Source organism: Podarcis melisellensis (genome assembly GCF_964234715.1).
Source record: "Podarcis melisellensis genome assembly, chromosome: 16".
Classification (NCBI taxonomy): domain Eukaryota; kingdom Metazoa; phylum Chordata; class Lepidosauria; order Squamata; family Lacertidae; genus Podarcis; species Podarcis melisellensis.
In genome coordinates this window covers 5,187,811-5,213,447 of record NC_138533.1, presented here as the reverse complement: position 1 = coordinate 5,213,447, position 25,637 = coordinate 5,187,811, and the positions used below count along the sequence as shown (strand labels likewise).

Below are 25,637 nucleotides of genomic sequence, written 5' to 3'. Positions count from 1 at the left end.
GCAGAGAGCAGTCCAGAGGAGAGAGGCCAAGAGGCAGAGATGAGAGGTACAGGTGTCTCCCCCTTCCTGCTGCAGCAAGTTCCCCTCCCGCCTGGGCTTCCAGGACCAGGAGAGGCATGAAACGGGAGGAGCAAAGTCAGGTGTGATGGCATAGTCTCAGATTGCTTGGGAAAACCTCCAGAGAGGATGGAACTTAGTCCCCACAACTGCCTCATAGGCAGGGCCATCTTTTATATATATATTTTTATTGAACAGTTTTAACAAACAAATTATCAATCAATATAACCATTTACATTCCCCCCCTTTTTATCCCCTCCCCCCAGGACTTCTCTCAGCTCCTCTCTCCGGTTTCTTTGCACATATTATCCTCTGCATATTGTAAAATTGCACATATCATTGCCTTATTTATCATATAGGCAGGGCCATCTTTACCCAGGGGCGCAAGGGGTGGGGGGCACCCGGGCGCTGAATTCTGGGGGGCACCTGGTGCCCGCCGCTGAAGCCGCCGAAGCTCTTATCTACCTGTTATGAAATAAATAATTTTGAACAAACTAGAAAAACAAAATACATATGTACCTAGATATTACCAAAATATATACCTACTGTTTCACTAAAGGACTTTCAACTTTGTGCACTTATTTACCAAAGACGCGCTGCACCAGCAGCGATGGTCATTCACAACGGTGGCACTTCGCAGACTCAACATTGGCACTTGTCATTCTCAACGGTGCCATGCACGCAAAATTAACTAAATTTGGGGACGCTGGGCGGATCTTTGCACCCCGGCGGCACATATGGTAAAGACGGCGGCACATATGGTAAAGACAGCCTTGCTCATAGGGGCAAGACCTACTGCTTATTGGCCTGGCACTCCTGAGCACACCTTGTTTTTTCTGATAAAGAGTTCGCCTACTCGGTGTGATTTATTGCTAGCCCACCCCAACACTAAACCAAGCGCCACTGGTCCATCTAGGTCAGCGTTGCCTACACTGGCTGGCAGTGTCATGGTCCGGTTCATGGGCGAGCAAAGTCCTGGCTGGGGACGTCAGGACCATGGGGAAGATGGTGGGGTGGGAGCAGGAACGGGGGTCCAGAAGCCAGGAGTCGGGAAGCCAAGAGTTCGAGGGTCAGAGAGCTGGGAGTCACGAAGTCAGGGGTCCGAGGATCAAAAAGCAAGGAGTCAAGAAGTCAGGGGTCAGAGGATCAAGAAGCAAGGAGTCACGAAGTCAGGGGTCCGAGGATCAAGAAGCAAGGAGTCACGAAGTCAGGGGTCCGAGGATCAAGAAACAAGGAGTCACAAAGTCAGGGGTCCGAGAATCAAGAAACAAGGAGTCACAAAGTCAGGGGTCCGAGGGTCAAGAAACAAGGAGTCACAAAGTCAGGGGTCCGAGGATCAAGAAGCGAGGAGTCAAACACAACAAGGCAGGGAACGTGTTGCTGTGGCAAAGAGTCGAAGGGAAATGCTGACTTTATATCCCTTCCCGGCTCTTGCCACCAGGTGCTGTGAGTTACCAATTGGCCTCACCTGTGTGGCCGCGCCTTGCCTCTTCAGAACAAACTTAGGAAGGTCCCAGTCTTGGTCACAGGGCCTGGCTTCTGCACGCACACCCGACAGGCAGTGACTCCCCGGGGTTTCAGATGGAGATGTTTAGAGATGCCTGCGAAAGTCCCAATGATCCGTTTCCTAAGTTTTGGAGCTTTCCTTGCTTCTGCCTACTCTGCTAACTCTCTTTTCCTCTCTGCGTAGTGGACGTATCAGGCAATGGTCCACGAGCTGCTTGGGATTAACAACAACCGCATCGATCTCTCGCGAGTCCCGGGCATAAGTAAGGACCTCCGGGAGGTGGTCTTGTCGGCCGAGAATGACGAGTTTTACGCCAACGTAAGTCTTTTGGAAGGTACCTTTTATCACATGTGGTGGTCATGTAGGGTAATAAAGGCTTTCTGGGAAATGATATATAATGAACTGAAAAAAATGTTTTAAATAACTTTTGTTAAAAAACAACAACCCAGAAGCCTTTTTGTTAGGAATTATAGGTACAGTGGTACCTCAGGTTAAGTACTTAATTCGTTCTGGAGGTCCGTTCTTAACCTGAAACTGTTCTTAACCTGAAGCACCACTTTAGCTAATGGGGCCTCCCGCTGCTGCCGCGCTGCTGGAGCATGATTTCTGTTCTCATCCTGAAACCAAGTTCTTAACCCAAGGTAGTATTTCTGGGTTAGCAGAGTCTGTAACCTGAAGCGTACGTAACCTGAAGCGTATGTAACCTGAAGCATATGTAACCCGAGGTACCACTGTACTGATATCCCAAAGGAACAGAAAAGACTCTTTATGTATGTGACAACAGCAGCATAAATGCTATTAGCCCAAAGATAGGAAGAAGAAAGAGTCCCTAGTAGAGAGGAATAGCAAACCAAGCTGTTAAGACTAGCCGAAATAGCAAAACTAACCGGAAAGTTCAGGAACCAAGAAGACAAGAAATTCAATAAAAAATGGGGAAAAAATTATAATTTATTTAGGAGACCACTGTAAGCAGATGAAAACATTAGCAGGATTTTAATCTCACTTGTAATGGATCAAACACTATGGACAATATGGATACAGTGGTACTTTGGTTCTCAAACACCTTGGTACTCAAACAGAAGTAAGTGTTCCACTTTGCGAACTTTTTTCAGAAGCCACACGTGCTCCGTTTTGAGTGCCACAGTTCCGTTTTCAGTGTTACGCTGAGGTCTGCCTGTTTTTTGCTATTTATTTTGCGTTTTTGTTTTCGCGGCTCTTCTTGTTTTCGTGACTGTGTGCAACCCAGTACAGCTACTGATTGATTGACTGTGTGACTGCAGTACATTGTCTATTGCTTTCATTTTATGACTCAACAGTTTCGTTAGATAGTAAAATTCATGTTAAATTGCTGTTTTGGGGTTTGTTTTTAAAAGTCTGGAACGGATTAACCCACTTTGCATTACTTTCTATGGGAAAGCGCGCCTTGGTTTTGGAATGCTTTGGTTTTGGAACGGACTTCCGGAACGGATTAAGTTTGAGGACCAAGGTACCACTGTAGATGTAAAATATAGATTATGAAATAATATGCCGTTGAAAATCTTGACAATAGGATCCATGGAGCTGATGGGGGAGAAGTCCCAAGATTCAGAGTAATCTCTTTATATGGATGTGTATTTGGTGTGGTTATAAATTTATATTTGTAAAATCAAATACAAACCATTTTTTAAAAAAAGTTTTGGGGGGACCACTCTGTAGGATGCTGGACGAGTTGCTGGGCCCCCCTTTGGGGCAGACCCAGCAGCATCCAGACCCTCCTGACATTTCCTTCGATCCGCTGCTTTTTCTCGTTTGCAGAACATGTACCTAAACTTTGCGGAAATCGGAAGCAACATCAAGAACCTGATGGAAGACTTCCAGCGGAGGAAGCCTAAGGAGCAGCAGAAGCTGGAATCCATCGCAGACATGAAGGTAGCTTGGAATAATAATAATAATAATAATAATAATAATAATAATAATAATAATAGTATTTTATTTATATCTCGCCCTTTCCAGCCAAAGCCTGGCTCAGAGCGGCTAACAACAATAAAATAATACAGCATTCTAGGGAAAGGCCATCAGGAAGCGCTTGCCCAGGAGCAGGGAGCTTGCAAGACTTTTGGACCGGGGAAATGTCAGACCATGTTAATGGAATACGCAGAAATGGCGAGACTGATGGGAAAGATCAGAAACCAGGAAGCTCAAGTATTCTTAAAAGATTGGAATAACTTTTTACAATATACTTAAAAGACCAATGTAGGCAGTTAAAATCATAGGCAGGGATACAATGACACTTGTAATGTGAAATGAACTCTGGTAACTACGGTTGTATAACAGGTGGATAACGGTAAAATATGCAGAAAAAAATAAAAATTATTTTTATTTTTATTTTTTGAAAATGGAACCCATGAAGGGAGAGGAGGAGGTCCAAAGGTTTCAAAAGAACCTTTTTATTATTATGTTTTGGAATGCTTAAAGTTATTATGTATAAATTAATGTAAAATCAATAAAAACATTATTTTAAAAAACAGTTTTGGACTGGGATCTGTAGGAGACCTGGGTTCAAATCCCCACACAGCTGTGACGCTTGACTCAGGGCCAATCATTGCCTTTTAGCGTGGGTAGGCAAACTAAGGCCCGGGGGCCGGATGCGGCTCAATCGCCTTCTCAATCCGGCCCGCGGACAATCTGGGAATCAGCATGTTTTTACATGAGTAGAATGTGTCTTTTTATTTAAAATGCTTCTCTGGGTTATTTGTGGGGCCTGCCTGGTGTTTTTACATGAGTAGAATGCGTGCTTTTATTTAAAATGCATCTCTGGGTTATTTGTGGGGCGTAGGAATTAGTTCATTGTTTTTTTTCAAAATATAGTCTGGCTCCCCACAAGGTTTGAGGGACAGTGGACCGGCCCCTGCTGAAAGTTTTGCTGATCCCTGCCTTTTAGCCTGATCATGGTGCTCCCGTTGCTCGGTCCCTGCTGCTGCCAACCTAGCAGTTCGAAAGCATGTCATGTGCAAGTAGATAAATAGGTACCACTCCGGCGGGAAGGTAAACGCCGTTTCCGTGCGCTGCTCTGGTTCGCCAGAAACGGCTTAGTCCTGCTGCCCACATGACCCAGAAGCTGTACGCCGGCTCCCTCGGCCAATAAAGTGAGATGAGTGCCGCAACTCCAGAGTCGGTCACGACTGGACCTAATGGTCAGGGGTCCCTTTACCTTTACCTTTACCTCGCAGGGTTCTTAGCAGGATAAAACAGGGAGAACTTTGGGTGCCACCTTCATCTCTGTTGAGGAAACGTGATTCAGCAGCCGGGCTCTGAGGTGTCCTCTCCCCTTCCTCTCCACCCTTCAGGCCTTTGTGGAGAACTACCCTCAGTTCAAAAAGATGTCCGGCACCGTTTCCAAGCACGTCACGGTGGTGGGGGAGCTGTCCCGGCTGGTGAGCGAGAGGAACTTGCTGGAGGCTTCGGAGGTGGAGCAGGAGCTCGCCTGCCAGAACGATCACTCCAGCGCTTTGCAGGTACCCCAAAGCCCTGAGCCTGGAGCCTTCTCCAAAACCCTAAATAAATAAATCCCCTCTTGGCGCACTGTAGGTTAAAATAAACTGTGCCACAGAAGTAGAAGCATTAGAAGGCATGCAATCAAAGGGCCCAAAGCATATTTTCCCAGCCTGGCTCAGGGATGCTAACATAATACTAACAACAACAACAACAACAATTTATTATTTGTACACCGCCCATCTGGTGGGTTTCCCCAGCCACTCTGGGTGGCTTCCAACCAAGACTAAAAATTCATTAAAATGTCACGCATTAAAAGCTTCCCTGAACAGGGCTGCCTTCAGATGTCTTCTAAAAGTCTGGTAGTTGTTTATCTCTTTGACATCTGGTGGGATAGGAGGGCGTTCCACAGGGTGGGTGCCACCACTGAGAAGGCCCTCTGCCTGGTTCCCTGTAGCTTTGCTTCTCGCAGGGAGGGAACCGCAAGAAGGCCCTCAGTGCTGGACCTCAGTGTCCGGGCAGAACAATGGGGGTGAAGATGCTCCTTCAGATATACTGGACCAAGGCTGTTTAGGGCTTTCAAGGTCAGCACCAACACTTTGAATTGTGCTTGGAAACGTACTGGGAGCCAATGTAGGTCTTTCAAGACCAGTGTTATGTGGTCTCGGCGGCTGCTCCCAGTCACAGTCTAGCTGCCGCATTCTGGATTAGTTGCAGTTTCCGGGTCACCTTCAAAGGTAGCCCCATGTAGAGTGCATTGCAGTAGTCCAAGCCGGAGATAACTAGAGCATGCACCAGATTCGTTTTGGTTCGTAGGCCCGAAACCAAACCCTGACTTCGGATCATGGGTTGTTGGCAGAAAGCAAACCACAGTTCTAGGCTCGCTTCACAATTCCAAACGAAACAAACCACGGTTTAGTGTTCCGTGTGAACCAGACATGTTCTTGTGTTTATGTTTACATCTAAATCTTCCAGTCTTTCAGCCTCCAATAATGTTGGAAGTGCTTTTGGGGATATCTAACCTGCTTTTCAGTTGACGGGTGCGTTCTCTGCTTTCAAAAGCTCAGAAATGACCAGGACTAAAAAGCGAAAAGAAGAAATTATCGGGGTTCCGTTCTGCGTTCTTAAAGGTTCTCCTTCTCTGGATCCTACGCTCCACCCTCTACTCTAAATCCTGGGATCTTTCAGAGAGATGCTGCTTTTATATAAAGAATTTCTTTGGGGCAGTGGAGATACTTTCTAATTTTATTTCAGGGGGAAAGCTTCACAAGGAATCTTCTGTCTGCCTCTGGAGCTTAGATGGGACGTCTGTTTCCTCGTAACCCGTAGAATTCATAGGCTGACCCCGCCAGCTGACACCACATCAATGGGGATGAATTAGGCTTGTCGGCTGTTAACAATGCAGCCCTTTTTATGAGGGATCTTCCGGCGCCTCAGGGGGCCTAGATGGGCAGGGAGGTCAAAGGTCAAAATGGGTGGGTTTAGATGCTGTCAGGGCAGAAACTTCTGTGTGGATCTCAGCTTCCGACCACAGGGAAACTCTCTTCTCTGAATTTTAAGCCGCAATTCTCAAGCTGCTTTGGGGCTCAGAAATGCCTCCGTAGATAAGGCGGGGGAATGTCCTTGGCAGTGGGGGGAAAAGTGCATTCTGCACGAACTCAGAGGCAGCCTTCTGCAAGAAGGCTCCCAAGCCAGCCCTCCCGATTCAGCTGGAGATCTTTGCATTGAGAAAAGGCTTGGACGTAAGGGTACCCTGAACCCGTGATGTATTTGTTGTTGAGTCATTTAGTCGTGTCCGACTCTTCGTGACCCCCTGGACCAGAGCACGCCAGGCACTCCTGTCTTCCACTGCCTCCCGCAGTTTGGTCAAACTCATGCTGGTAGCTTCGAGAACACTGTCCCACCATCTCGTCCTCTGTCGTCCCCTTCTCCTTGTGCCCTCCATCTTTCCCAACATCAGGGTCTTCTCTTCTCATGAGGTGGCCAAAGTCTTGGAGCCTCAGCTTCAGGATCTGTCCTTCCAGTGAGCAATCAGGGCTAATTTCCTTCAGAATGGAGAGGTTTGATCTTCTTGCACTCCATGGGACTCTCCAGAGTCTCCTCCAGCACCAGAATTCAAAAGCACCAATTCTTCGGTGATCAGCCTTCTTTATGGTCCAGCTCTCACTTCCACACATCACTACTGGGAAAACCAGAGCTTTTACTATACGGACCTTTGTTGGCAAGGTGATGTCTCTGCTTTTTAAGATGCTGTCCAGTTTTGTCATTGCTTTTCTCCCAAGAAGCAGGGGTCTTTTAATTTCGTGACTGCTGTCACCATCTGCAGCGATCATGGAGCCCCAGAAAGTAAAATCTCTCACTGCCTCCATTTCTTCCCCTTCTGTTTGCCAGTAGGTGATGGGACCAGTCGCCATGATCTTAGCTTTTTTAACTTTGAGTTTCTGACCATATTTTGCACTCTCCTCCACCCCCCAAATTTGCAGATGGAAGGCGGTATACAAATTTAATAAAATAATAATAAATACGGAATTCAGATTGTGATGCAAGCAAAGATGCAAGGCGGGAAATGAAACAAGCAATGAAATTACAGTTAAAAATCCAGTCTGTTGCGGCTGCTACAAGAGTTGCTCTCCCAAGTGGCCCGCTGTTCACCGAGACTTGCTGATTTTCAGGCCGTCTCTGTGGCCGAAAACGTTTGAGAAGCAAGGCCTCTGATGGCTTTGAAAGGGGAGGGAAGCCATCCCATAAGGATGGTTTATGTGGAGCATTTAAGTCGGCCATTCCCAGCCAGGGCACCTTCCTGACATTAGATCTAAGCCCATTCATTTCCATGCTTAAACTCTGAGCAGAGCTAACACTGGGTTTCAACCACCAGGTTATCTAGACACAAATCTGCAGGGTAATAATAAAAAATTATTATTTATACCCTACCCATCTGGCTGGGTTTCCCCAGCCACTCTGGGCAGCTTCCCACAAAAGATTAAAAATACATTAAAACATCAGTCATTACTTCCCTAAACAAGGCTGCCTTCAGATGTTTTCTAAATATCAGATAGTTGTTTATTTCATTGGCATCTGGTGGAAGGGCGTTCCATAGGGTGGGTGCCACCACCGAGAAGGTCCTCTTCCTGGTTCCCTGTAACTTGGCTTCTCGCAGTGAGGGAACTGCCAGAAGGCCCTCAGCGCTGGACCTCAGTGTCGGGGCAGAACGATGGGGGTGGAGACGCTCCTTCAGATATACTGGGTTGAGACCATTTAAGACTTTAAAGATCAGCACCAACACTTTGAACTGTGCTTGGAAATGTACTGGGAGCCAATGTAGGTCTTTCAAGACCGGTGTTATATGGTCTCGGCGGCCACTCCCAGCCCCCAGTCTAGCTGCCGCATTCTGGATTAGTTGTAGTTTCCGGGTCACCTTCAAAGGTAGCCCCACGTAGAGCGCATTGCAGTACAGTGGTACCTCGGGTTAAGAACTTAATCCATTCCGGATTAACCTGAAACTGTTCTTAACCTGAATTTAGCTAATGGGGCATCCCACTGCCGCCACATGATTTCTGTTCTCATCCTAAAGCAAAGTTCTTAACCCGAGGTACTATTTCTGGGTTAGCGGAGTCTGTAACCTGAAGCGTCTGTAACCCGAGGTACCACTGTAGTCCAAGCGAGAGATAACCAGAGCATGCACCACTCTGGCGAGACAGTCTGCGGGCAGGTAGGGTCTCAGCTGGCGTACCAGATGGAGCTGGTAGACAGGACGCCCCGTCGTTGTCATCCCCCCCAAAAAACGCCTCGTCTTTCCTGCTGCAGAACATCCGCCGGCTCTTGCAGAACCCCAAAGTGAGTGAGCTGGATGCCACCCGCCTGGTGATGCTCTATGCCCTTCACTACGAGAGACACAGCAGCAACAGCCTCCCGGGACTCATGACAGAGCTGAGGAACCGAGGGGTCTCCGAGAAGCACCGGAAGGTGGGTGGGGGTCCCGAGCCCTCGGGGGGGGAGGGAGAACCCGCCCTTAGGAGCAAAGGCTGTGGGGTGGGTCCATACATTGCTACGATACCGCTTCAAACGTGGGTTATCGCTTTGTTTTTGTTTCATTGTTTTGCATTCTCGTTTTTATTATTTTGTACTTAACTTCGGTTTTATTTTATTTTTATTCTTGTTTTGTATTTTCTGTTGCCAACCGCCCTGGAATCCTTCCGATGAAGGGTGGTGTACAAACTTGATTAATAATAATAACAACAACAACAACAATAATAATAGTAAGCATTTGAATGATTTCTGTGTAGGATAACAGGTTAAAAGTACATTAAAACAAAGAAAGAAGATTCCACCTAAACATTAGGAAGAACTTCCTGACAGTAAGAGCTGTTCGACCGTGGAATTTGCTGCCAAGGAGTGTGGTGGAGTCTCCTTCTTTGGAGGTCTTTAAGCAGAGGCTTGACAACCATATGTCAGGAGTGCTCTGATGGTGTTTCCTGCTTGGCAGGGGGTTGGACTCGATGGCCCTTGTGGTCTCTTCCAACTCTATGATTCTATGAAAACATCAGTCGTTAAAAACTTCCCTAAACAGGGCTGCCTTTAGATGTCTTCTAAAACGTCAGATAGTGGTTTATCTCTTTGACATCTGATGGGAGGGTGTTCAACTGATAATAATATTTCTCTTCCGGCTCAGCTGGTGTCGGCCGTCGTAGAATATGGAGGCAAGCGCGTTCGTGGGAGCGACCTCTTCAACTCCAAGGATGCTGTGGCCATCACCAAGCAGTTCCTCAAAGGACTAAAGGTGGGGGCCATTCTTCCGGATAACCATGGTTTTCATTTCTGCCTCCTCGCTGAGCCCGGAGAGAGTATTCACATTTCCCTCTTGTGTTTCCTTCTTCAAACAGGGCGTCGAAAACGTCTACACCCAACACCAGCCGTTGCTGGCCGAGACTCTCGACCAGCTGATCAAGGGCAAACTAAAAGACAACCAGTACCCCTACCTTGGCCCCAGCACCCTCCGCGACAGGTAAGGGTGGCAGGTGTAGCCTCTCCTAGCTGGGAATGCCTTCAGGGGCTGGATCTGGGACCATGCAGAAGCCAGGTGATCTATTATACCACTAAGTTGCTAAAAAATAAAGTAAAATTGCAGTCCTGAGGTCCAGTTCCGAGGGCCTTCCGGTGGGTCCCTCACCGTGAGAAGCCAAGTTACAGGGAACCAGGCAGAGGGCCTTTTCGGTGGAGGCGCCCTCCCTCTGGAACACCCTCCCATCAGATGTTAAGGAAATAAACAACTATCTGACTTTTAGAAGACATCTGAAGGCAGCCCTGTTTAGGGAAGCTTTTAATGACAGACTATTGTATTTTACGGGACATGGGTGGCGCTGTGGGTTAAACCACAAAGCCTAGGACTTGCCGATCAGAAGGTCGGCGGTTTGAATCCCCGCAACGGGGTGAGCTCCTGTTGCTTGGTCCCTGCTCCTGCCAACCTAGCAGTTCAAAAGCACGCCAGTGCAAGTAGATAAATAGGTACTGCTCTGGCGGGAAGGTAAACTGTGTTTCCGTGCGCTGCTCTGGTTCGCCAGAAGCAGCTTAGTCATGCTGGCCACATGACCCGGAAGCTGTACACCGGCTTCCTCGGCCAATAAAGCGAGATGAGCGCTGCAACCTCAGAGTCGTCCGCAACTGGACCTAATAGTCAGGGGACCCTTTACCTTATTCTATTTTAATATTTTGTTGGAAGCCGCCCAGAGTGGCTGAGTAAACCCTACCAGATGGGTGGGGTATAAATATATATATATATATATATATATATTTGCTTTCGTAGATTTTCACGGGTACAGGAATGCAGGTTTTGGTGTCCTCGGGTGTCTTCCCGTGTAAAAGTTGGGGTGTCTAGGCGACGTTTCGACGAGGTCTCACTCGTCATCTTCAGGCTGGTGCTTTCGGCTTCTTGTTACTGGAACAGAGCAGGATCTCAGTGTTTGAGTTCCTATAAATACTGTTGAGGGGGTGTGGTGTATAGCCTCCAATGTTCTGGGCAGAGAGGAAGTTCCCAGGCTAGTGTGCCTTTTCTTCTTTTGTTCCTTAATTACTTGAGGGATATCTTGAGTGATTTCTTGAGTGATATCCTGAGTACCACTTAGGTGGGTCATTAGGTGTGGATTAGTTGCTAAAGTCTTTGTGTCTTGACCTCTTGAACTTTGTATATATATATAATTTTGTATATATATAATTTTGTATATATATATAATTATATATATATAATTTTCATCATCCTCACAGTTGAACAAAGGCCTGGTTCAGATAGGGGCCGAGGAAGCTGGCTTATACTGAATCAGGCCACGGTTCCCTCTAACTTAGTATAGTCAGCACTGACCGGCAGCATCCCTTTCCAACTCAGGCATCTCTCCCACACCTAGAGATGCTGCCTGCGGGGCTGGAGCCCTGCCCCTGAGCCCTGCCGCTCCCTAAATCGTTCTGTATCCATCACAAGGGCTGAAATAAGCACCTCGACGGTATATATTTTGTGGCGAATGCCTTCCTATGGCCGAAAGCTTTCCATCTCTCCGATTGAATTGCTGCCTTAAATTCCCTGCCCCCCTGAGCAGCTGGTTTACAAACCGACTTGGCGCTGGTTTTCCTCGTTTGCGACCTGCGCTGTGGTTTTTTGTTTTGTTTTCCGCATCACCACAAACTGCGATCCCCGTCAGAGTTCAAACGGAATGTGGGTGGAAGGCTGCTAGGATTTGCATTTGTTTATTTGCATGAGCCTCGTAAAACTAACCTCCCCATCAAATTTTCAAAGCAGAGGGTCTGCCTGTCTTTTTTCATTCTGCTTCTCCTAAGCGCCCATAAGGCACCACCTTCCCTGGCAAGTTGTCACCATGCAACCTTATTCCTTTTATTTCCACATTCTTCCCTTTATATCCCGCCTTCCTTCCATCATAGAACCCAAGGCATTGAGTCAGTTGGCACAGCTGAGAGATCACCAACTTTGGGCTCTTCGCCCATCCCAGTTGTTCATCATTTTGTTTCTTTAGACAAGTAACTCAGAGTGAACCCACTGGATTTTATTAGCTTTACATAAAAGTTATACGCCATAAAAATAACATTTTCACACACTGAAAAAAGGAAAAAGGTTATTTCGAACCTTGAGACCTCCTTCCCTCTATGGGTTCCAATTCTAAATTTTATTCCTGCATCTTTTCCTGTAATCTATCTGCTATATTTGGTGGGTGTGCGTCAGTAAACGAAAGGGAATTAAGACGAAGAGAGCTGAGTGGGGGGTGCTTGTGTAATCTCACTGTATACAAGTTGTACAAGTGACAATAAAGTATTTCAGTTTCAGTGCTGCAGAGGGAAGGGAGGGGCAGATGGGGCTCGGGAGGCAGCCCACCTAGGAGAAGGAAAACTGGGCCTAAATCTCCACTGCCTTGCGGGGATATATTCGGGAGATGCAAAAGCTCGAGAGTAAGCGCTACACAAATCTGGAGCGGAGTCCCTAAGACTGTTGGGTGGTGCCTTGAACTCCTCCTTCCGGCAAGCTGGTGCCAAGCGCCTTTCTCTGCTTTCCTTTGGACCACAGCAGCGAGCCCGGGGGGCGGGGTGTGGTTATCTGGTCAGCCCAGGACCTCCAGACACCCTGCCCAGGCTTGCGCCCCAGGGAAGTCACTTTGGGGCTGCCAACATCGCGGTTTGACTGCATCCCCGGAGGCGCACTCCATCGTCTCTCGAGACAGACGGAAGCCAGTGCCAAAAACTTTGTTGTTTTGGTTTTTTAAAAAAATAATATTTATTAAAGTTTTAAAGGTTACAAAAATAAAAAGTAAAAACACCATATTAAACAAAAACAAAACAACACATCACAATAAGGGGGAGGGGAAAGAAAGAAAAAGAAGAAAAGAGAAAAATAAAATCCATTAAAAAACACAACAAATTTTCCCATAACTTATCTTTCATTTGCTTGTTTCCTTGACCTCCTCACACCTCCCTTTTTTGTATTCTAGTTCGGTTAACTATTTCAGCAAATCCTTTCCATCTTTTCCAATTTTTGTCCTGTAATTTACCTTAATATAATGTAACTTTACTTTCCCTCCTTCCACCAATTAACAGTCTGTTTTTTCCTAATCCTTTATAACATTTCGGCTAAAACCACATAACGTCATTCCAACATCCTTCTAACATTCATTAATTTTACAATGTTTCTGTAAATAGTCTTTAAATTTCTTCCAATCTTCCTCCGCCGACTCTTCTCCCTGGTCTCGGATTCTGCCAGTCATTCCCGCCAGTTCCATGTAGTCCATTAGTGCCAAAAACTTTGGAGACAGCCCCTAGGCCTGGCTCACTTTGATCGGTTAATTTCAACGGCGGCGTTTCCTCTATCTGTTGAGCCGTCCCTCCAATTCTGGAGAACGCAGAGCTTGGGGAAGGCTTCCCTGATGGGATACAGAATGCTGCAAGCGTGTTTACTTTTAAAAGTGCCTTTCCCCCCCCCCAAGAGTGGGGTTGTGCTGTTTTTCCAGCATTCCTCGTAGCAGAGCTTAACCTGCTGATGGGGTCATTGGTTGTGTCTGTCATCGGCTGCCCTTGTGGTTTTTACCCCCTGGGGGGGGCAGGTGCATTGATCGGATTTCGGGACTTATGCAAAAGCAACGGTGTGTGTTTGTGCGGTTTCGCTTCTGGCTCTGTCCCGCTGTCCTCGTGGAGATAACTGATAACAGGAAGGGTGTGGGAGACTTTTTTCCACCACAGACATCAGGTCACGCTGGAAAATAATTCCCATCCCTTCTCTCAGCTTGCTTGGAGCGATATCCTGTCCAAACAGGATCAGCAGGGACAGGGGAACACACAGATGGATCCTTCCTCCTCCTTGGGTTTCATAAGATCGTAAAGTCAGATGGGACCCCGCAGGATCAGTCAGTCAGTTTTATTGCACATAGGCCAAGGCTGCCACAATGTACAGTGGTACCTGGGGTTACATACGCTTCAGGTTACAGACTCCGCTAACCCAGAAATATTACCTCGGGTTAAGAACTTTGCTTCAGGATGAGAACAGAAATCGGGCTCTGGCAGCGCGGCGGCAGCAGGAGGCCCCATTAGCTAAAGTGGTGCTTCAGGTTAAGAACAGTTTCAGGTTAAGAACAGATCTCCGGAACGAATTAAGTACTTAGCCCGAGGTACCAATGTACACAAAATCATTCAACAACTAAAAGAAAATATACTGGATTGTTCCAAAAAGCTTAAAACGTTTATATTATCAAGATATTACCTACTCTAAACAGAGCTATAAAAGTACCTTAATATACAAGTTAAGACATTAAACAATAAAATGTATAACCTCAAATTATCACAGGGCACTAATATGTTAATTAATGCAATGTGCAATTATATTTTGCATTTGGTGATGAAGATAGAATATAGCTTAATGTAGATAGGGTCAAATAAATTCATCTCTTTTACAGTTGGTGGCTACCTTGGCTATATAATTTGCTCTAATTTTCCTAGCGGCAGTTGCAAAGAGTGCTACACGCCAGGTCACACATACTTATCTGTGTCTGCGAGGAGATAGAAAATCATGTCAGAGAGGGTCTGGCCGAGGGTCATGTAGTCCAGCTCCCCTGCAACGCAGGATTTGCAGCTAAATAATCCACAACACGTAGCCATTTAACCTCTGCTTAAAATCCTTCCATGAATGAGAGTCCACCACCTTCTAAGTTAAAACGAAATGAGCCCTGTGGGCCTCATACAGCAGCGAGACTCTAATAATAATAATAATAATAATTATTATTATTATTATTATTATTATTATTATTATTATTATTTATATCCCGCCCATCTGGCTGAGTTTCCCCAGCCACTCTGGGTGGCTTCCAATCAGGTGTTAAAAACAATACAGCATTAAATATTAAAAACTTCCCTAAACAGGGCTGCCTTCAGATGTCTTTTAAAGAGAAGATAGCTGCTTATTTCCTTCACATCTGAAGGAAGGGCGTTCCACAGGGTGGGCGCTACTACCGAGAAGGCCCTCTGCCTGGTTCCCTGTAACCTCACTTCTCACAATGGAGGAACTGCCAGAAGGCCCTCGGCGCTGGACCTCAGTGTCCGGGCTGAACGATGGGGGTGGAGACACTCCTTCAGGTCTACTGGACCAAGGCCATTTAGGGCTTTCAAGGTCAGCACCAACACTTTGAATTGTGCTCGGAAACGTACTGGGAGCCAATGTAGGTCTTTCAAGACCGGTGTTATGTGGTCCCAGTGGCCACTCCCAGTCACAGTCTAGCTGCCGCATTCTGGATTAATTGCAGTTTCCGGGTCACCTTCAAAGGTAGCCCCACGTAGAGCGCAGTGTTTTTAGGTGAAAAAGGAGATTTGCTGTCGGTTGACCCAAAATTCTGTCCTCTCTGTGGCCTTGAGGGACTCCGTTAGCTGGGCTACTACAGCCGTACCTTGGTTCTCAAATTTAGTCCATTCAACTTCCGAAACAGTTTAAAAAGCAAGACACGGCTTCCGATTGGCTGCAGGAGCTTCCTGCAGCCAATCAGAAGCCGCAGAAGCTGTCTGGCTTCCAAAAAATGTTCACAAGCCGGACACTCACTTCCGAGTTTGCAACATTCAGGAGTCGGTTTGGTCGTCAACCAAAGTGTTCGACGACCAGGTTACCACTGTATTGGGATTTTTAAAAGGAAAAATTAAGCCGGATCTTTAATTGGGCAGGAAAGAAATTCACCAGTTTTATAGAATTGTATAGTTGGAAGGGATCGAGCGTCATTTAGTTCACCCCCCTGCTGTGGAAGAATCTCAAATAAAGCATCCATGACAGACGGCCAGTCAACCTCTCACGTTCTGCTACAAGAACAATAGAATTGCCAGCAAAACACCTATATTGTGGAGTGTGCTGTCTGCCCCAGACATTTGATGGGGTATCGCAAACCCACGGCTTCCCTCAAAGTAACAGACAGGGAACTGCTGTCTGTTAAACTTTTGTTGTTGTTGAAGAATCTCTTTTTAAAAACCATATTTTATTGCGCTTTACTTGTCAAATTTAAACATCTGCATCATATAGGATTCCTTGAATCCTTTTGACTCCCCTCCACCCTTCCATGGTTACCATTTTCAAACTTTTCCCACTGCTTCGCTTATTTTCTCTGTTTTTCTTATATAATCCAATTTTCCCTTCATTTTTAATACATTACAAACGTTATTCGAATCCTGCCAAGGTTTGTAGTTGTTTACAGTGTTCTCTTAGATACATTATAATTTTTTCTCATTCCTTTTTAAAGTTCATCACTTCCTAGTTTCTGATTTTCCCCATCATTTTTGCCATTACGGCGTAGTCCAGGGGTCAGCAAACCTTTTCAGCAGGGGGCCGGTCCACTGTCCCTCAGACCTTGTGGGGGCCGGACAATATTTTTTTGGGGGGAATGAACGAATTCCTATGCCCCACAAATAACCCAGAGGTGCATTTTAATTAAAAGGACACATTCTACTCATGTAAAAACACGCCGATTCCCGGATCGTCCGCAGGCCGGATTTAGAAGGCGATTGGGCCGGATCCGGCCCCTGGGCCTTAGTTTGCCTACCCATGGCATAGTCCATCATCTTCACCAGTCATTCGTCTCTGGTCAGGACTTTATCTTCTTTCCATCTCTGGACCACCCTTCGCCCGTAAATCTCAGGGTAGTTCACAACATAAAATGAACAATATAATAACACATTAAATACGTACTAAAATTAAGGGTGCCGAGAGCTGCTGGGAGGGTGGAAAGTTACTGAAACTGAGATTTGAAGGCTGGGATGGGGGGGAAATGAATCAATCTGGATTCCAGACAGGTCTGATAAAGGAGAAGATCCCCGCGGATTAGCCGTGCGTCTTGCTCCTGGAAAAAGCCGGCCTGTCTCAAAATTTACGACGCTGTCCTTTTCTTATCTGTCAGACAAACTTGCAGAAAGGGACCTTTTTGTCTAGCACGGAAGGAGCTGAAACCCGCCATTAATATTTTTCCGGAGGGGCGCTGTGTGTGACCACCCGCCTCCCCTTCCCTACCCAAAGATAATTCGGCAACGTTTCCTGGCAGGCCCCAAACGATCCGTAGTTTGCCTCTTGTGAGCTCATAACTCCTTTTCCTTGTTGGTAACTGGAGTGACGAATGGGCCATGAAGCTGTCAGCGGGGCTGCGAAGCGTGGACACCATTCGTGACAAAATGCTCCACCTTCCCCCCGGGGAATTTTTACTAAAACGCTCATCAGATGCATCAGAGTTCTGTACTACAGAAGCACAGACCCTTCGCCCCTTTTCCTGAACCTCATTTTGAGGGCGGGGGGAGCTGTGTTCTTTTCGAACTATGGATAAGGAATCCCAATTTAAGGGGGTCAAATCCAGATTTTCCCCCAGCCACATGTTTTGCAGGCACCCTCCCATGGCCCTTCAGCTTTCACAATGCTTCTCGTCTTCCCGGATTGTAGAATCAAACGAGTCGGAAGGGGACACAAAGGCCATCTGGCTCGACCCCTTCGCAATGCAGGAATCTTTTGCCCAGGGTAGGACTCGAACCCATGTGTGCTGATCCTGGGGGCTAACCGAGAGGCGAGGTCCGAGTCCAGTCCGAGGTCAATGGTGCAGTGTGGAGGCTGTCCGTCAAAGCTGTAGCTGGGTCCAAGGCAGGGAGTCGGGTGAGGTCAGGAACTCTGGCAGGAGAGCAGGGCAGGGTGCAGGCAGGAACAGGCTACCAAGAACGTTGCTCCCGCAACTGGGACTGGGGCTGGCTGGCTTTTATCTGCCCTGAGGCATAGGGCGGCCCCGGTCCACAGGTGACTCGCCTCTCCTGGCCTGGAGGCGAGCACTCCTCCTGCAGGAACTTAGTTCCCTCCGTCTCTCTGCCCTGAGCCTCTGCAGCTCAGGAGAGGCTGGAGGGTTACCGGACCCAGAGGCAACCTCAGCTTCCTCTGACGGGGCTGAGAGTGGAGCACCTGCAGGCAATGGGTCCTCCATCACCTCAGGGGCCAGACTCAGCTGATGTCTGCACCTGAGGATCCAGCACAGGGGAGGACCCTTCGGGCTCAGGCCCCAGCCCTGGCTCAGCTGGTTCTGGAGGCGGAAACTCCTGTGCAGGCTGGGATTCCTCAGGTTCAGCCTCTGAATCCGATTCCCAGGCCATCACACCATGGCCCTGAGATGAAGAAGCTGATGCTCTACCAACTGCGAGCTGTCGGGACAGAGAGGTGTGTGTATAGGAAACCTGCTTGACACAAAGGTTAAGATCTCTGGTGCAGCCCCACCTGCTAGCATTCCACTCCTCCGTTGCTGGTTGTGTGATTGTTACTTCACATGTCTGTGTTTACTTTCTATATAAGCACACAAGACGCAACCAGCTGTCCTTTTGATAATAAATCAACAGCAGCAACAATTTATTTTGATATGACGATAAGAAAATATTATTATTATTGGCTAATTAATGGAATTGGAGTACAAATTTCACTTCAGAAATTGGCTCCTCCTCGCAATTTCTTTTTTTTTTTTTTAATCAAAAATTTTATTGATTTTGCAAAGTTTATAAACAACTAACCAGCTGTACTTTTGAATAAATGAGGTACTGTGGTACCTCAGGTTACATACGCTTCAGGTTACAGACTCCGCTAACCCAGAAATAGTGCTTCAGGTTAAGAACTTTGCTTCAGGATGAGAACAGAAATTGGGCTCTGGCGGTGCGTCAGCAGCAGGAGGCCCCATTAGCTAAAGTGGTGCTTCAGGTTAAGAACAGTTTCAGGTTAAGAGCGGACCTCCGGAACGAATTAAGTACTTAACCTGAGGTACCACTGTATAATATTCATTGTGTCAAATTGTAGATTTCAATGGAAGTCTCATAAAGTTCAATGAAAAAAGCAGAAGACCCAGTGGATCAGTTGATTTTCTAGCCAGTTCATTCATAAGGTCCATACATGTATAAATATCTATTCCACCTGTCTGTTCATAGAGTCCAATAATACACGTGAAGGGTCTAAGACAAGGATTTCTGGAATATTAGCCTTGTTTAGCCACCCTAGGCGTCATCAGTAGAACAGACTCACATGTAATATTACAGGATAGTGGATCTTGCAACTATAAGATCCAGCATCCTGTAAAATCCACATATGAGCCTGTTCTACTGCTGAAGGCTAGGATGGCAAAACAAAGCTAATATTCCGGTGCTTTTCGACACCCATGTAAGCATCTCCTCTGCCGTGAGAAACTGGGAATGTCCTAGTTACATTGCATTTTATTCTTAAAGTAGGCGCCTTAGGAGATTCACAGCCGCCTTTTTGTATTGTTTCCAATGCTGACCTTGGGCCAGAACAGCCTGTCCGTTCATTGCGGGACTTCTTAATCTTCCGTGGGCGGGGAGGGAAAGAGGAACCATCTGATCCTGGGTTGGTCTCAGTGACTGGTTTACGGCGAGTCTCTGGCAACTGCCCAGGAACCAGTGTTCAATAGCTCTGTGCGCTGTGGACCCTCTGCTTTTAAAAAGGGATATTCAAAGCCTGCCGTGAAACGGAACCCGCATTCTGCGAACTGTGTGCATTGTTGTTGTTGTTGCTTACTCAGTTTGCATCCCGCCCTTAAACTGCGGAACTCACTGCCACAAGAGGCCCCCCGCTTGAACCGCTTTAAAAGCAGCTAGGGTAAATTTGCAAGGGACGAGAAAGCTCCAAACCAAAATGGGCATCTGGAGAACTGACCCGGGAGATGTGTGGTTCAGATGTGGGCATTGAAGAAGGACTCGCGACGTTCAAATTCGGAATTTGCATCTCTCCCTATATCAAGTGATCTTTGCAAACGTCGCTTGCGATTCAGGGCTCTGGGCCTGAATATTTGAATGGGCTGAAGTTGCTAACCTGTGTGGAATGGGAGCACGAAAGGGGTGGGGGTGTTTTTCGGGGGGGGGTGTTCATGTTTGGATTTCATGCTCCCTGCATCCTCCTGGTCCCCAGTGAGTAAGCATTCTTGTGATATGAGCTGTAACAAAACCCTGCTTGTGTGTGTGTGTCTAGGGGGTGCGGACCCATATTGCGGTGGAGGGGTGCCAGGTCTGCTCCCTCATCCTTTGAAAGCTGGTGGACTTCATCAGTTACAAGAGACAGCTTGGGGGACGGGTTTTTCCTTTTAATTATTAAACAAAAATAACCAAGCATCTGTCCGTCTCTGTCACTGGATCCGGTTGCCCCAGTTCTTGGGGATCTGAGCAGACCCAGAGCGGGAGCACTCTCATCTGTGTTTCCAGGGGAGCGGAGGGAGGGGAGAAAGTATCTGACACCTTCTCCTTCCCTTTCTAAGGGACATGGTTGGCGCTGTGGGTCTAGGGCTTGCCGATCAGAAGGTCGGCGGTTCGAATCCCCGCGATGGAGTGAGCTCCCGTTGCTCAGTCCCTGCTCCTGCCAACCTAGCAGTTCGAAAGCACACCAGTGCAAGTAGATAAATAGGTACCGCTCCGGCGGGAAGGTAAACGGCGTTTCTGTGTGCTGCTCTGGTTCGCCAGAAGCGGCTTAGTCATGCTGGCCACATGACCCAGAAGCTGTACGCCGGCTCCCTCGGCCAATAAAGTGAGATGAGTGCCGCAACCCCAGAGTCGGTCACGACTGGACCTAATGGTCAGGAGTCCCTTTACCTTTACCTTCCCTTTCTGGGACAAGGAAGCCCCTATTTGCAGGGGGAAGATGCAGGGGGAAGATGTCAGACTCTTCCATCATGCCGTGGGTTGCCTCCAGCGCTAGCCTTGCTCAGATGAAAAGGTGGAGACATACCGTATTTTTTGCTCCATAAGACACATCTGACCATAAGACGCACCTAGTTTTTAGAGGAGGAAAACAGGGGGGAAATATTCTGAATCAAATGTTGTACTAAACTATTTAATAAACTACCGGTATATCAGAATGAGAGTGAGGGACAGGAGTTGTATGTTTCTTTAGTGTGCGCGCTCAAGGAGCGATGAGCCAGGAGGCAGCACACCCCTGGACGGACCCAACACAGGAACCCCAGCAGCCTCCTCTTGTGTAAGCGGCTCATCTCCCACTTTGCTGCTTTAAAGCGAGCCACGGAGGAGGGAAGGGGAGCCATGGATCCTCCGCTCGCGACTGCGGTGGGATCCCGCTGCCGTCCATAGGCATCCACTCCCTAAGACGCACAGACATTTCCCCCTACTTTTTAGGAGGGAAAAGTGCGTCTTATGGAGCGAAAAATACGGTAGCTGCGATGCTGGGAAACTGGGGGAGGCAAGAGGGCAAGGCGGGGAGCGCAGACCGGACACACAGCCAGTTTGGGCTGCAACTCAGTGGCAAAGCTCCTGCTTGGCACACCTGGAAATCCCAAATTCAGTCCCCAGGGGCATAGGATCCTGGAGTTGAAAGGGCCATCGGGGGGTCATCTCCAGGTCAGGCTAGGCAAGCCCCCCTACCTGAAGTGTAGTCAATACTGAGATAGATGGACCCAAAGGTCCCATATAAGAGTGGCTGGTGGTGGTTGTTGTTGTTATGGCAGCTTTTTGTGTTCCTGTTTTGGGTGGGAGGGATCCCACAGCTAATTCTCCCCTGGTCTCCTCGCTGGCCCAAATAGGACTAATTTAGCCAGCTGGCCCTGGTGATCATCTAATATTTATTGGACGGATTTCCCCCCCAAATTGATTTTTGAATTCTGAATTTATTGTTATTCACGTTTTATACTGTATTTTATGCTGTTTTTTGTTGCATCAATTAAGTGTTTTGTTGTTAGCCATCCTGAGCCTGGTTTTCTGAACCAGGAAGGGCGTGGTATAAATAAAAAATTATTATTATTATTATTATTATTATTATTATTATTATTATTATTATTATTATTTGTCTGTGTGAACTTCTGACCACTTGCCGATCACTTTGATGTTTCCAAATATCTCCGCTTCACAGCTCTCCCCGTTTACTGGAAGCCTTTCTGCTTCCTCTTACCTACGCAAATGCTCTCACCCCCTGCTCCTTTCACATCCTGTTTTGATCATACTGTTGTAGAGTTGCAAGGGACCCTGGGGTTCATCCAGTCCACCCCGCTGCTATGCAGGAATCTCAACTAACGTATCCAGTGCGTCACCTGCAAAATATACCCAAATTGCCAAACTAAGTTGAAACGACCGGATGTAAACTCAAAAGCAATACTAGTTTCTTTCCCCCAAATAATCTTCACTTTCTCCAGAAGCTGGGATGCATATTTGTTTGCCTGTATAACAACTAAGCCTTGGTTTATCAAGCGATGATTTGTCAAACCGTGGTTGGCTTGATTGGCCAAATCCTACCCAGTGGCTTAACAGTGGTTTGTTTAACTGGCAGCAAGCAGCCACCTGAAACCATGGTTTGCTGTTGGCCTACAAAACCTTGGTTTGCTTTATTGATTTATGAGATACGGCCCTTCAGTATACGATCTCAGGGCAGTTCACAAGGTAAGAATCCCAGGCAAAAGCACAAATAAATAGTTAAAACAAAAACAACCAAACAATACCCCCCAAACACGATTATAATATTAATCAGCCAAAGGTTTGTTTGTACGGCTTGGTGTTTCATATAACCCTGACACTCTTCACTGTGGTTTGTTTGACCACCCTGTTTCTGACACCTGCCAAGCTTTCCAGGAGTTTTGTCTTCGGAAAAACAAACCATGGTGTGTTTGATCATCTGTGGAATTGCTCTCCGTTAGCTTGCTGTTTCTTGAGCAAACCATGGTTTATCATTGCGGGTCAGACGATGGTCTCCCCGCTTAATGGGAGTTGGGCAGGCTAGTCTGGCCCCAAAAGGTATTCTGGGCCCCAAAAGCCATTTCAGGCAGGCTTCCTCCACCTGGTACCCTTTGAGCCAGGGTTTCCCCAAGACTACAACTCCCATCATCCATAGCAAGCAGGAATAGTGGATTATGGGATTTGTAGTCCAAAAGCAGCTGGAGACCCAAGTTTTGTGAAACCCTGATCTAGATGTTGCTGGACTCCAACTGAACTCTTCCTTCCAGATTTTTCGGTCCTTAAAACGTTAAAATTAGCGCTCTGAATTGCCTCCAGAAACGACTCTCTCTCTTCCTCTCTCCGTCACAGGCCTCAAGACATCATTGTGTTCATGATTGGAGGAGCCACGTACGAGGAGGCGCTGACCGTTTACAACTTGAACCGCACCACCCCCGGCGTCCGGATTGTGCTGGGCGGGACAACCATCCACAACACAAAGAGGTGAGCAGCACCCCGAGGCCCCCCCGGGTGGGCAGCAGTTCCTGGCGGGTGATGGGCACACGGCATTCAACTGGGTCTTGCTCGGAGTAGACCTATGGAAATGAATGGGCCTCGCTTAGTCCTGCCCATTTTCTTCAGCTAACAGCCTTACACACCATCGCGGCACTGAGAAGGCCAACTTTGTTTCTTGCTCTCGAGATAATAATAATAATAATAATAATAATAATAATAATAATAATAATAAATTTTATTTATACTCTGCCCTTCCCCGTGCAAAAACTCAAGGCGGCTAACAACAAATTTAAAACACTTAATTATAAAAAGCAGCATAAAATACAGTATAAAAACATGAATAACAATAAAATTCAAAAATCAATTCAGGGGAATCCCCAGGGCTAGCTGGCTGAGTTGGTCCTACTTGGGCCAGCAGGGAGGCCAGGGGAGAATTAGCTGTGGGGTCTCAGAGCAGGTGATCTTCATAAAAGGGGAGGGAAGGGAAATAAAAGATCAGGCTGAATTCAAATTAAAGGCCAGGCGGAATAGCTCTGTCTTACAGGCCCGACGGAAGGAGGTTAAATCCTGAAGGGCCCTAGTCTCATGGGAAAGAGCATTCCACCAGGTCGGGGCCATCACTGAAAAGGCCCTGGCCCTGGTGGAGGATAGTCTGACTTCCTTAGGGCCCGGGACCTCTAAACTATGGTTATTCATGGACCTTAAGGTCCTCTGCGGGGCATACCAGGAGAGGCGGTCCTGTAAATACGAGGGCCCTAAGCCACAAATAAGCAGCTGTGATGCCTACCGGGGTGGGGGCAGGAGAGGCAGCGAGAGTTTTCCTCTCGAGCGAGACGCCCGTTGCAGAAACAGCTCTCTGACCGGACCCCAGACTTGAATATCTCCCCGAAAGTGGGTTACAAAGGCAAGTCTGTATTAACCCATATTTTGCTCTGCCAAATCCTGATGAAATTAGCTGGGGTGCCCCTCCACCCACTGTCTCCAGATCTTTTATTTATCTCACACACACACACACACCCCACTCCACAAATTATTAAGTTGACTTGTTTATCCCAGGAGTAGTGTTTGGGGTGCAGTCTAGAGCCCCCGCCCCAGAAATGGTCAGACCTCTGCACCCAGCAGCCAGCAACGGCCAGCAGACAGGAAGGAGGATGGGAATCGAGAGACTGACAGCTTCTGGACCCTGGGCCCCACCCCCCAGTTTCGAAAGGTCCAGGCAAGATGGGACCGATGGTTTGACCCCACGGGAGGCAGCTTCCTGTGTTTCCAAATTGTCCCGAGACCCATCGAGCTGAGTATCCATAATGCTCTTATACAAACTGATGGTTTTGGCCACGCGTGGAATACCGTGTGCCGTTCTGGTCGCCCCACCTGAAAAGGGAGATCGAAAAGCTGGGAAAAGTTCGGAGAAAGGGAACCAGAACGATCGAGAAGAGGGAGCCACGCTCCTGCAAGGAGAGATGGCAGCGTTTAGGGCTTTTCAGTTTGGAGAAGAGGTGAGGAAGATTTGGCAAGATATAAGCCGTTTATAAAATGATGCAGGGCATGGAGAAAGCAAAGGGAGAAAGGGCTTTTTGTTTCCTTTTTGCTAAAACCAGAACTTGCAGGGATGCAGTGAAGCTGAATGTTGGGAGATTCAGGATACATAAAAGGAAGTCCTCCTTCCTGAAACAGAGTTAAACTGTGGAACTCCTTGCCACAGGAGGCATAAACTTGGGTGGCTTTTTTAAAAAAAGAGGATTGGGCAAATTCATGGAGGAGGAGAAGGCTACTAGCCACAATAACTGTACTCCACAGTTATGCTCAGAGGAGAGCTGCTGGAGCAGGTGGCAAAAGTCATGTCCATTAATGTCAATGGGACTACTCTTGAGTAGGACTAGCAACAGAGTCAAGACTATCCCATTTAAGCTAAAGGAAAAACCAGGGAGGTTTTCTTATTTGTATACAAATGAAGCACTGCAGGAAAATGACTGTAAGGAGAAAATTGGGGGAGAGGGTTAAAATGTCAGGAGAGGGGCCCGTCTATTAAATCCCACAGATATTTCACTATAACGGACTTTGAGCATGCCCAAGCGATTTGCAAATATTTTATGCAAAGCAAGGGATAAATAAGACTAAGATCCCCAACCATAAACTGCGCTCCCCGTGAGAGTGAGCAATAGAGATGATCAACAGCTGCAAGGTAAATTTTATTAAGAAAACGAGTCGCTGGGGTTTTTTATAAGATACAGATTCCAGGGTATCTAAATGTACTTAGCTCTGTACAGAGCCTTGCACCTGTAGAACTCAGCAAAGAGGAGGAGGAGGAGGAGGAAAATGGGGGCAAATCTAGAATGAGTTGGCTCCGCCTCTCATTGACATTGACTCCTCCTCTCGTTGCCTCTGGCTCCTCCTCTCGTTGCCTCCG

General features: G+C 47.3%; 1 protein-coding gene across 2 annotated transcripts in view; it reads left to right on the top strand.

The window, feature by feature from the left end:
* VPS45 (vacuolar protein sorting 45 homolog) overlaps window positions 1–25,637 on the top strand; it is a 59,253-nt gene that overhangs the window by 24,239 nt on the left and 9,377 nt on the right. For both annotated transcript variants that reach the window (XM_081891582.1, XM_081891581.1), the window contains exons 8-14: window positions 1,748–1,882; window positions 3,359–3,472; window positions 4,891–5,058; window positions 8,840–8,998; window positions 9,705–9,812; window positions 9,916–10,037; window positions 23,087–23,218. In XM_081891582.1, the coding sequence (XP_081747708.1) occupies window positions 1,748–1,882; window positions 3,359–3,472; window positions 4,891–5,058; window positions 8,840–8,998; window positions 9,705–9,812; window positions 9,916–10,037; window positions 23,087–23,218 (938 nt within the window). The remainder of the gene's footprint in view (window positions 1–1,747; window positions 1,883–3,358; window positions 3,473–4,890; window positions 5,059–8,839; window positions 8,999–9,704; window positions 9,813–9,915; window positions 10,038–23,086; window positions 23,219–25,637) is intronic.